The sequence below is a fragment of the Rhipicephalus microplus genome, chromosome 2, assembly GCF_043290135.1.
Source record: "Rhipicephalus microplus isolate Deutch F79 chromosome 2, USDA_Rmic, whole genome shotgun sequence".
Taxonomy (NCBI): domain Eukaryota; kingdom Metazoa; phylum Arthropoda; class Arachnida; order Ixodida; family Ixodidae; genus Rhipicephalus; species Rhipicephalus microplus.
In genome coordinates this window covers 216,759,628-216,771,938 of record NC_134701.1, presented here as the reverse complement: position 1 = coordinate 216,771,938, position 12,311 = coordinate 216,759,628, and the positions used below count along the sequence as shown (strand labels likewise).

Sequence of the window (12,311 nt, the reverse complement as noted above, 5' to 3'; positions counted from 1 at the left end):
TAATTACTCTTTACGCAACAGGCCTGCAGGTGTTTTGGAACTGCGTCTTGCACTTATTTGCCCAATTCTCATGGAAACATTTTATGAGTGTGCAAACCATTATTGTGAGGGCAGAGTAAGTGGTCGGTAAGAATAACTGCCACAAGCTTCGTCATTCGCATCATTATATTCACGTGCACTTACAGCCCCTGCAGAAGAAGAAGAATTGTAGGCCACGCGGTGGACGCCACAGGCTTTTGCTCCCGAATTTCGGGCATCATTCCGCGAACATTTCGCCGTCATGGTGTCGATCCTGCTTTCGGACAACCAAGCGGACGCCACTCTGTTACCACCTCTTAGCCGAACGCTGCTTCGAGACAAGCCGGACTCCATGCCGCTTCGTGACAGGTGGCAGCGACCAGAGAGCCCCGCGTCCATCGAGGCGCCTGCCGAAGAGGCATGGTCCATCGAAGACACCTCACAGCGTGGTCACGGCCCGTTCTACATGACGTTCGTGCTAAGCCTGGCGGCGGCCATGTCGGCGTCTCTGTTGACCGTACCCGTGCTGCTCAAGTCTCGGGTCGTCGACTGTCCACGTGGATGTTTCACCCTCGACCGAAAGCTCAAGGATTCACTCAACCACAGCGTCCATCCATGCGACGACTTATATGTGTAAGCCTTTCTGCGTGCATACACAAACGCACTGCAGATAGGAGGCTATTTGCCCTGACAGGGTTTCTCGCTGCATTAAAGCTTACCCGCTGGGGTAATTTAGTGATTCATGCTAGCCCGAACGTTGCAGGATCGAATGCAGGTCCTCGCAGATGTAATTTTATGGAAGTAAAATTCTAGACGCTCGTTAAAGGTTAGATGCACGTTAAAGAACACCCAGTGATCGAAAATGTGTCCACTGAGGAAAGAATACTATCATGAAGTGCCCCTCATAATTATATTACCCTTTCTCTCATTATCATACTGTTTTGCGTTGTAAAACTTCCCGAATCATTAGTACAGCATACAAGAGCTTGAGGTATATACAAGGAGGCGCTGTTTCTGCCAACACAACGAGGACACTATTTCAAAGCGCAAATGCAAACGTTCCTTATAATACGAGTGTTTTCATTCTCACTCTGCTCATAAATTTAAAATGGCTATGTAGCGGTGAGCTATGCGCGAAAGCCTAGCAATGCCCTAATATTGGTAGTTTGAGTGTCGGGCAAATTGCGCTAAGTGCTACAAAGCGCAACAGCTTCTACCATGACGATGAAAGTGTTCCAGCAGAAAACAAAGCTCCAATACGGGACGAAGGAGCTCCACAGAGCACAGCGCTGACAAATTTGTTTTTTTCTTCTAGTCGGCGTATACATACAACTATCTCAATAAAACAGGAAAACAAAAAGAAAAAAAGGCAGAAAAAAAGAAAAGCGATAGTCAGCCTGTGCAAGGCAATGAACATGCTCAATGAGACAGATATGCCGTCTCCTTCTGAAGGAGAGAAGTCGAAGGAGGCTGATACATGCATGCCTCGCCGCTGTTGCTTATGCCACACGCTTCACAAATGAGAGGCGCCTGTTCGTCATGGCATTTTGACAGTAAACTTGAGTGAAAGATGGTAGGGAACCGAAATCATTGCAGGGAAGAGATCACCTACTATCTCTAGCTTGTTTTTGTACCTTGTTCTGGGCTTAGGGATATTATAGTGTAAATCAAGAAGTGGATATGGGGCGGGCACGTAGCGCGTAGGCAGGAAAACTGGTGTTCATTAAGCATAACTGAATCGATTCCAAGAGAACGCACACGCGTAAGAGGTAAGTGGAAACGTGGTCAGATGAGCTTGAAAAGGTTGCCTGTGTAACGTTACAGCAGAAAGCACATGGCCTTGTCCATTGGCGGAACATAAGGGAGGTCTTTGCCCTGCAGCGGGTGTAGATGAATAATATTATTATCGTTATGATTAATCGGCGTATTTTTCTCTGTGGGCATGGGTTTGCGAGACTATCACTATTGTTAAGCAGTTTATAGAAAGTTTGATCATCAGCCGTATATTTTGGAAAGTACAACAGATATTGCGAAATCTGAGAGTGTACGCGCTCTCCTAAAGAACTGATTGCATTTGATGCCCAGGTACGTGTGCAGTGGTTGGGACAACGCAGTGAGCCGTTACCAAACACCCTTGGCGAAGTACAGTATAGCGTTCATACAGGCAACGATAAAAAGCATGCTGCTCGAGAGAATCCCTCGACACTCCATCAAGGCCAAGGGAAAAGCCGCAGGGTTCATTCTTCGCTGCCTGAGTCGAGTAAGTCGCAAAGGTTGAATGCATGTTCGTGTGTGTGTATGCGTGTGTCTTTGTGTGTGGACGAGCACAATTGCATGTGCGTGTGTGTCTCATGATAGTCTTATGCGAAGCGTAGTAACAAAAAGACGATGATAAAAAAATGTCCATGATCTCGTGAAAGTTACCTTCAAATGTTAACTTGCTCCTTTCATCATAGTCGCAATGTGAAATCATCCGGATTCACATGCAAGCATTCTTTCAGAAAACTAGACAGGACAACATAAAAAATATAAAAATTAGCTTTCTTGCTTCTTGATGAGGCCTTCCTGAATGATATTAGGGGCACCGCAAATTCTTGATCTTCTGATTGCGCCTAAGGTACAGGTGATTGCGCCTAAGGTACAGGAACCGTGCACAATGTGAGCCATCAGCCTCGAGGGATTTATTTCAAAGTTGAAACTAATGGTTCATCTAGGATTCCGGCAAATGCGGTTAAGGTACAGAAAGGCAGATGGTTCAGTTTTCTTTTTTTTTTATTTGAACACGCTCGGCATTTACTATGTCTTCTCACACTCAGGTGTCGGTGAGATGCGCATGGAGACAGCTTTGTGCACTAAATATTAATTTAGTTGCGCGTTTGTTGATTTTCTTGCGTAACCATTATATTCTCATGCCTAAAAATCAAACAAAATATTTAGAAAGCGTAATATATTTAGAAATTGACCTGCTTAGGTCACTAACAATAGCTAACAGAAGACTGGAAGCACCCATGTGAGCACTAGTGTGTCAGCTTTGTCTTAACTCTGCGTAACCGCAAAGACAATGTTATTTGTAGCGATAATGCGTACGCTTTCATTAATAAGGAGCTTTTTCAAACTGTGTCTATGCATGATATTGTCTTTGCAGAATGCGGAGGAACGCCAACACTAGCAGAGAACACAAATAATCTTGTTCATCGGAATGTAGACCCCCAGAACTGCCACCTGTGAAATCATTCGAGCTATCGAAAATGTCGGCATGGCACGAGTAAACATTCTGCAGGCTATTGAGCACATCTACAAAGTCTAACAGCAATTTATGCTTAAGCAACGCATTGATTTGAGAGAGATTGACCACGACGGAGAGTATTCAACCAATGAAGCGACCGTAATTATAAGAAGCGATTCAACCAAGAAAATATGAGTCTGCTTAGTTTAATGACTATGTCGTAGGGTTCAGACAAATAAAGTGTCCGGCACTGCTTCTTTTATGGACGAAGCATAAAATCAACTTGTTTTCCTTCTTTATTTCTCAATATATGAAAATCGATTCAATGTTACATTTACCTCAATAGCAATATGACTTGCGAAGACAGAAGGGTGATGTTTTACCAGAATAAACTAAGCAAAAGTACGAAGTTACTTACCTAGAATGCAGTTTGTATAAGCGGTAGACTTTTCGGCACTTTATTTAAATATTAAAAAATATTATTTGCTTTGCTAAAAATTGCAAAAGTGTCAGCACGTAAAAAACAACTCTAGTTATAGCTCCATCGTTGCAAGAGATGCCATCAAATAAAATGAAAAGAACGACCAAATGTTTTGCATATAGACGTTTGAGGAAAATCAAGTCTCAAAGAAGCCCTAAAATGCATGAGCTGGCTGTAGGGCTTACAAGGTGTTTTTAAACATGGACAGTGTATGGATTACAGACTATTTTGTTGCCTACGTGCTGGTGTTCTTTATTGTAAATGCAATAGAACAGTTCACTTATAAGGTCATGCTAACACACTACGTGGTTGCCATCCACCTAAGGGCGTACAGATGGCATGCCACAAGGGTTCTACTGTCAGGGCTACAGCGATCGGTTTCAGAGGTACAATAGATGCAACGCAGTATTATGAATAGGCGAAAATAACCTGGAAGCATCCAATTCAGCTGAATTTCACACGCTAACGAAATTAGCTCGGATGTCTCGAGCTTTTGCTTTGATTGACACAGAATGGCTGTTGTAAATCGATTATGTGCATGAAGCATTCTCTCAGCAGTATATAGGTTACCTAATACTAAAATGCATTGTCCGGACTGCTCTATCAGAGATTTTCATGGTGACCATTAAGTAATACGATACACCAACTTATCTTACCCCTGGCATTCTAAAGTATTGTAGCTTTCCAAAAAGTGGAGGACAACTCATTCGTGGTCCGCAAACACGAGGCGTACTCAATTTTATTTTCTGATAATGTTTACTTCTTATGTGCATAAAAGCAGTTTGAATATCTGTATTGACTAATGATTGATTGATATGTGCGGTTGAACGTCCCAAAACCACGTTATGATGATGATAGATGCCGTAGTGGAGGACTACGGAATTTACCACCACCTGAGGTTCTTCGACGTTCACCCAAATTTGAGCACACGGGCCTACAGCATTTACACCTCCATTGAAAATGCAGCCGCCGCAGCCGGGATTCGATCCCGCGAACTCTGGGTCAATAGCCGAGTACCTTAGCTACTAGACCACAACGGTGGGGCCTGTATATTGACCAGAACGTGCACACTGAATACGTACTCAAAACATCTTTTAGGTAGGGCTACCTATTTAGCTGGTGCTTACCTTCAACAAATAGCTAAACAGTTGCAGCAGCAGTCGATAAATCTACATTTTAGGTGATGCTGACCTTCCCTAGAGTGATATTTTGATTATTTCTCCTACCTAGGCTGGTGCAGAAAACATTGACCAGCTCAGAGACTTCCTCCAAGAGCTCGGTCTACCCTGGCCGAGCAAGTCTGCTGCAACGAGACCAGAGTTACTCAACATTTTGGTGAGGGCGTCACTCGAGTTCGGTATGCCAATGTTCTGGGCCTTCTACGTCGGTCGCCACCCAAACCGTCCTTCGGAGAACACCATCTACATGACACTGGACCCCCACTGCTCCGACTGGTTCCGACACATGAGGGCGTTAATGAAGAGGGGCAAAGCAAACGACTACCTGAGACGTGGAGCCGAGGTGTTGGGAAGGAAAGGGCAGTCCTACTCTCGCATGATCAGGCACGTGCTCGACACCCACTTCGAAATCGTCGAACTGGCGCAACTTTACTGGGGAGAGGACGTGCTACCTCATTTCAACAACTTGAGCGATCCGGATCTTCGGCGAGCAATCAACGGACACCTTCCCGATGACTCGCAGCTGTGGCCCAAGGACAGTGTCATTAATCTCCAACCCGAGTTTTTCGCCAATCTAGACGAGAAGCAGCTCAAAAGGATAGCTGCCCAGGAGCGATTCAAGCTGTTCCTGGGAGCCTACGTTGTGTGGGCCTTGTCGCCACTAGTATCAAACTACATGACGAGCAGCCTGATGACGGACATGGGCCTGGGGAACAGCAAAGACGAGTATCAGTTTTTTAAGTGCGCCCAGTCCCTTCAGATGTTGATGCCCCTCGTTTTGTGGCGCCTGTCGATTGAGGCCCAGGGCGACCGAACTCCGTCGTGGAACGTCCTACGCCTAAGCATTCAATCGTTTGGTGCCTGGATGGGTTCCTACGGCGGGGCGCTGGAACACCTGATGAAGACCCTCAGTTCCCGACTATCGGTCAACGCCTTTAACATGTCTTACACGTGGGAGATGCTTGACAATGCGTATTCCTACTTTCCCAACTATACGGACATGTCGTTCTTTGATTTGTACAAAAGCGCCGCCCATGCCTCTTCGAGCTTCTTCACGAGGTCTCTGCGTCGACCGGAGAACAGCATCTACCACATGCCAGGGATCTCCGCCATTCAGCTGTACCGCCTAATAGTCGGCCGGGAGGTGGTAATGTATCAGTACCTCACGTCTTCACCTCTCTACGAGACTTGGCACCCGGCGGCAGTGATTTCGGCGGTGGCAGGAACTCTGGCGTCGAGGAAAGTGTTTATCCTCCTCTGGTTCTTGATATTTTACAACGCCTGGTTTGAGGTTAGTATTTCGTAAATCGCGAACTATGCTTCAAACATGAGGCCAGGCGTCAGAAAAAAAAATTTTACTTAAAGAGTGATAAGCAATGGTGATCAGAGTTTCCAATAAAACCACACCTTTTAGGCATATGTAATTGTTATAATGAAACTCCTATGCTATCTTTAACTTTCATTATGAAAATTGTATTGAAAGCGAACTTTGCATGGGTATTCCTAACTCAAATTCTAGAAAATAAAAAAGAACCGATTTGTTGGAGGAAGGTGAAAAATTCAGTGACAGTGCAAGAAACCGTAACAAATGAGATGGAAAGAATAATAAATACATAGTAACAAATAACACAAGCTAATGTGAGTTAATACCAAATACGCCTTCATTTTAAAAGACAGCTATGTGAAATCATCTGACACGTTTTGTTGGTGAGCTTCGGCGCACACCCACTAATATTATAAGGAAGTGGACGAATGTTTAATAAAAATATGTGTTATCAAAAAACTTATGTAAGTTCTCGTACGGAAAAATACCAAAGCTATGTTCTGAAAAAAATCAGGAAACAAGGTTTTAAACTAGCGCAGTATTCACAGAGGGTAATCAGGACCACCAATATCTTGAATATTGGTACTTTGTTTTATTCTGAAATTTACTCTTGAGTGTCTTTGCTCGAGCGTTAACCACTTTTTTTTGTCAAGCTTGCTTCGCATCATCTGTGCCATGATAAGATGCTTTCGCGAAGCGGTCGAAACCATTTGTGCGTCACGCTTGTGCACTGTTGACGCTAGGATTGATGTCAACTTGCTTGAAAATGTACAATCCGCTTTTATTTCTAATATTGAAACGACACACAGCACCATAGAAGGGAAATTTGATTATTGGTAGGCTTACATACCTGTCCATCGGCGCAAATCAATGCACGACGTTGCGCGTTCACCTGGTGATAAGCTTGACATTTAAGAGCAAAAATTAAAAATTCAGAATTCTGTTAGTGCCTTAATTATTATTCGCACTTGTGATAATTAATACACAACCATCAAAATACTACGTATCAATTTAATACTACGATGTAAAAAAAGTAAAATAAACAGCACATTCAGTTTTGGTTTTGTGGATGATGGGTCGCCTAACATTACTTTTGTACCTTAAAAAGAAACTGCGTAGGTACCAACTTTGTGCACCTAGATTACGGACCGGAAAATGCGCATCTATGTACTACCAACACAGATAAAAATGACATCTTGAAAAATATTTGCTTAATCCACTTCGCTTCATACCTTACAGCACTCAAATTGTCAGATATACATTTCTCGATGTTCTGGTGATAGGCCTGGACTATGAACTCTACTCATACAGTTATTTTTTAATCAAAAACGGGAACGCCTAAAAAAGACATTTACCTTATATTTAACCATGTGGAACTCTTATTCACACTTTTTAAAATTATGCATATTGATTTTTATTTGTGACCCGGTATGACATCAAACAAAGCTATGTCGTGGCTGAAAATGAGTCGGTGAATCGATGTTCAACTCAATAGTTCTCCACCCACTCTCTTGCGCAAATATTTTTGTATACGATTCTATATATTTCATTTCAATATACACTATGAATGTTATTGAGTCAGTGCATATCTTCCTGCATGTAGATGCCACACTGTACTCACAAATTAGAAGCAAGGACCAGCAAATTTCAAATAAATATGATTCAAAATTGTTATTTATCAGATAGTTTTCTACTAAAACAGGCTTTCAAGCAGAGGAAATTTTGTTTTAGGATCTCATTTTGACGTATTTGTTAGAACTTCACCTTCACAGTTCAAGCATTGACTAATAATTGAAGCTCTGGGCTCACACTTGCTTTACTAAAGGGTGATTGTAACCTCTTGCGATTAATTGTGGACACTGTGTGCCCACAGTTAACTGCGTGGATTTCCTCCAGCAGTATATAAATATATATATATATATATATATATATATATATATATATATATATATATACTGCTGGCGTTCCTCCAGCAGTATCTATATAAAAACACACAACATGACAGATGTTCTAAGTTCTACCCGAAATTATGAAAGGCTTTTTGAACTCTCAAAAAAAAGCGTGTTTGCTTCTTTTTTCTACTATCAGACACGCCATTCGACAGACTTTGATGTGGCCGTGAAGAAGCTGGTCAACGACAGTAAGCGATTTTTCGAGTACGTCGCCGCCACGGGCTCATTTCCAGGCGCTAACGAGCGTGAGTTACGTGACGTGTACTTGGCGAGCATCGCCGCGCACACGGCCAGCTACATCCAGGACGCGCACGAGTGGCACCATGCCAGCGGTGAGGACGCCAAAGCACCACCTCCCGATGAAGAGCGAGGTGGTCGGTTCGTGGGAGTTCCGCCGCGGCAAGTTTTCTTCCTGCTCAGCTGCTTCCAGCACTGCGGCTTCTCCGGACGCGAGCGCCTTGCTAAGGTTGGTGTTTTAACTGTTCGCATCACAATGGTGTGCAGATAATAATGAATGCCAATTATAGGATCTATCGGTGTCTTATTGATCGGACATGGCATCCACTGCTGCGTACACTGTTTCATAACCACGGCAACTTATGGCTCGCCCATCGTAGGGTGCCTATAGTGCTCTATGTTGGATAGTCAGGGTGAACAGTGAAAGTGCCTCAGACAGGCTGGCTGACGTTTTGATAGGAAGACCTGTCTTTCTCAAAGGCACCATGTCATCCATGGCGTGTTAGTTTTAAAGTTTTAAAGGCTTCAATAATGACGTCATCTCCTGGTGGTAGCGCGTCAATACTACGTCACTACTAACTCCCTTAAAACTAACGCGCCAAGGATGACATGGTGCCTTTGAGAAAGACGGGTCTACCTATCGAAACGTCAGCCAGACTGTCTGAGAAACTTCCACTGTTCACCCTGATTATCCCACTACGTTGATTCTATCTGTCGGCTCCCATCTTGATTTTCGATTATAGGGCTCTAAAGCGTTCGCAATGTATTGTAAACACGGTTCTGGGTTATAGAACCTAATATCGTGGATTCGACTTGTATCGATGGACGGGAAAATACGAAATGATGATGTACATGAATATGGGCACGTGTTAAGGAGTCTCAGAGTCGATGTTTAGGGAACCTTCCCGTAAGGCATGCCTCGCAATTGCACCGTCGCTTTCGCACGTAAAATCTCGGAAATTTGGGCGTCTTACGTTCCTAAAGTATTTGTCAACACATATAATTATTGTAATAACAATTAAATAGACCCTCCCGGCTGGTTTCTGTGGTCGGCACCTGCATTTGTCACCATCGCCATCATGTTCCGCATGTGTATGTATATTTACACGTACAAGCCACAAATAAAAATATTTCAGAAGAAATATTGCCGGTGGCTTAACTCATCTGTTCAACTTAGCAGCTGCATATTCTTCATTTGTTCATTCAGCGCCACCACAACAAATATTGAGATTAGAACACTATTTTACTCTATTCGCTCAAACAACCATACTGCAATTAAAAACTATTCCAAAAGTAAATAAACTTCGGCTCATAATCGGTGTTTTCGAGGACAAACAAGATCCAAATTTTCTATCATGCGCGACGGTTGTCAAGAAGGCATCGTGCAACAGGTCTCTTACTGTAGGCAAAATTGCCTAGAATATTGTACGTCGAAACATCAAGACCAGTAAATCTTGCTGAATTGACGGATATGGATTTTCAAAATAGCCATATCCCTAATAGAGGCGCTTTTAGGCGCAAACGTTGTGTGCTAGTTCATGATTAGGTATGGTGCAGTTTAAAAGCATGGTCACAAATCGCACTGCGTGCATCACCTGATGATGCTGCGTCTTGCCATGTCTCCTTCACAGGTTGCCATATGTAACGTTGCCCTTCCGGCGGCGCCTCGATTCCGAAAGGCATTCAGCTGCAGCCCCCAGCATCGACTCGTAGGGAACTTCACCTGGCCGGAGCCCCCTGAGAAGCAAATCGACGTCTTAAGGCCACCCGATTCCTGATGTTGGTTCGCAAGACAAACTTCACCCGCTGTCAGCAAAAGTGAGGAGAAGGAGTGGGCTACAAGCACCTCTTCCCTGTCTACGAAGATTTGGACTGTTCTTGTCTACTTGCGTTTTGAGTTTTATTTTTCTAATAATTCAGGTGTGAAAATAGGACGGCGAATAGTTAGTTTTCTCGCTGTTCGTGATCCTCGTGAATCACGGCTTATGCGCAGTACATTTACTATGAAAAAAATTGAATATAGGCGACAGCCTACCACTTTAATTTCGTAGTAACCGTTTCGTGTTTCTAAATTCCTTAGTTAAAGAGCGCGTGGTATTAAAGAATATCTCAATAAATTGCGTAATCCCATGATAAAAGAAACACGTTCATAAGCGATTTACAAGGCAGCCGAATTGTCAGCAGTTTGTTTTTGCCCATGATGGTAAAAAAGTGCACATACGTGTTTTGAAGAGGGCTGCCAAACAAGTTTCGTTAAGGGTGTGAAACTTTATTTTCGGTATTGATTACCAGTTTTGCATGCATTCGTCTAAGACGTCTCTGAGGTAGTTCACCTTCATTGTTAACTTTTACACCCTAACTACTCTGTTATACGTATATCGTATATAGGTACAGACATGCTTTGACTCACTTTTGCATTGCTTTCCCTCCTATTTACGCTGGTAAGCCAATGCACAAGAAATAATTTTTATTTCTCCAGTCATGTATAAGCCTGGTCGTGTGGTAAAACGTCCACTTGGCTCGCATACGACCCGGGTGTGATCCCCCCTCTGACCACAGATTTTTAAAGATTTGTTTCATTTGCATTGTTCTCCATTTTTTCAGTCACGCATAGCATGGTTATTTTTCGCTCCTAACCAACGACGCTGACGCTGACACTGATGCCGAAAATTCTGCGAAACGAGCTCTTTAACACTTTCGCACTAATATCCCGTTCAGCTTCTCCCACTTTCGGATCACAATAAAGATATATGACTCACTCACTCACTCACTCACTCACTCACTCACTCACTAATTTCACTAATCCGAGTTAGTACATACTTGGACGAATGCATCGTGGCATATAAGAAGGCAGCGAGGCACACAAAACATAGGTGCTAGTGTGAGTTCAACTTCTTTCTTGTCTAAGCCGCACTGCAATAGTGTGACTACTGGATACGAACACGCATATCCGCTATCCTCATCAACACTGAGAAATGAACTCGAGTAGGTGACATGATAAGCAAATCTCATATATTCAATGGCCTGTTAGAGTGACAAAATGCATATCAAGAAACAGGAAACACACGCGAGCAAAGCATGGGCGGGGTTTATGAAATGGAAAAACGAGCAAACATAAAATGTACGTTTTCCCAGGATGAGATAAATTAAGAATCATTGCGAGTGCATGGCTCTTGTTTTTGAGTGGACACACTATAGGCTAGCGATATCCATGACAATAAACATGATCTATTGATTCTACCTTATTAAAAGAATCCACAAATATCAAAGTTGGAACACACGATCTACACACTCACTTAGAAGTGCGGCAGCTTGGGCTAGTTGGTATGGCATGACGTTAGTTATAGCGCGAGAACAAAATGACGACACAGAGACAAGGAGGACACGAAGGACATTAGTGCTAACTTCCAACTGAGTTTATTGCGCAAAGCGCGAAAATATATAGATGAGGCAGTAACCATGTGACAAGAAAATCATATGGTACAAAGAGCAAAGCATGACTAAGACAAAAACAAAAAACAAAACAAAAGCACATAAAAAGGCAAAGAAAAGTCTATAAGGAAACGAAACACAAAAGTAAAGATAATATAACTACTTGCGCGCATCGAAACCTTCGAGGAACCTTAGTTCCTTCTCGGACAGAGACACGGAGGGCTTGCTAATGCAAGACACCTGTTCGCGTGCCGTCTGCGCGGCCTCGACAATGACTCGGGTGCGCTCATCTTTGCGCTTCTACCCCGTCGCTGTGTCCTGTGCTTGTCCAGCGTCACTGTGTCCGGCGTCGCTGTGAGTTGAAACAGCACAGCATATTAGCAAAAGTGAGAAGAATGGGCTCAGCATGTTTTTTTTCTCCAAAACACATAAAGTTGATATGCCTGCCGTGTCATTGTGACAG

The 12,311-nt window shown here is 43.3% G+C and overlaps 1 protein-coding gene across 1 annotated transcript; it reads left to right on the top strand.

The window, feature by feature from the left end:
* The first annotated feature begins 219 nt into the window (after nucleotides 1-219).
* Nucleotides 220-10,423, top strand: LOC142774855 (uncharacterized). Its single transcript, XM_075875996.1, has 5 exons — nucleotides 220-651; nucleotides 2,104-2,278; nucleotides 4,956-6,194; nucleotides 8,316-8,645; nucleotides 10,048-10,423. Exons 1-5 carry the CDS (start codon nucleotides 281-283, stop codon nucleotides 10,192-10,194), a joined length of 2,262 nt encoding a protein of 753 aa, XP_075732111.1. The 5' UTR covers nucleotides 220-280; the 3' UTR covers nucleotides 10,195-10,423.
* The last annotated feature ends 1,888 nt before the right edge of the window (nucleotides 10,424-12,311 follow it).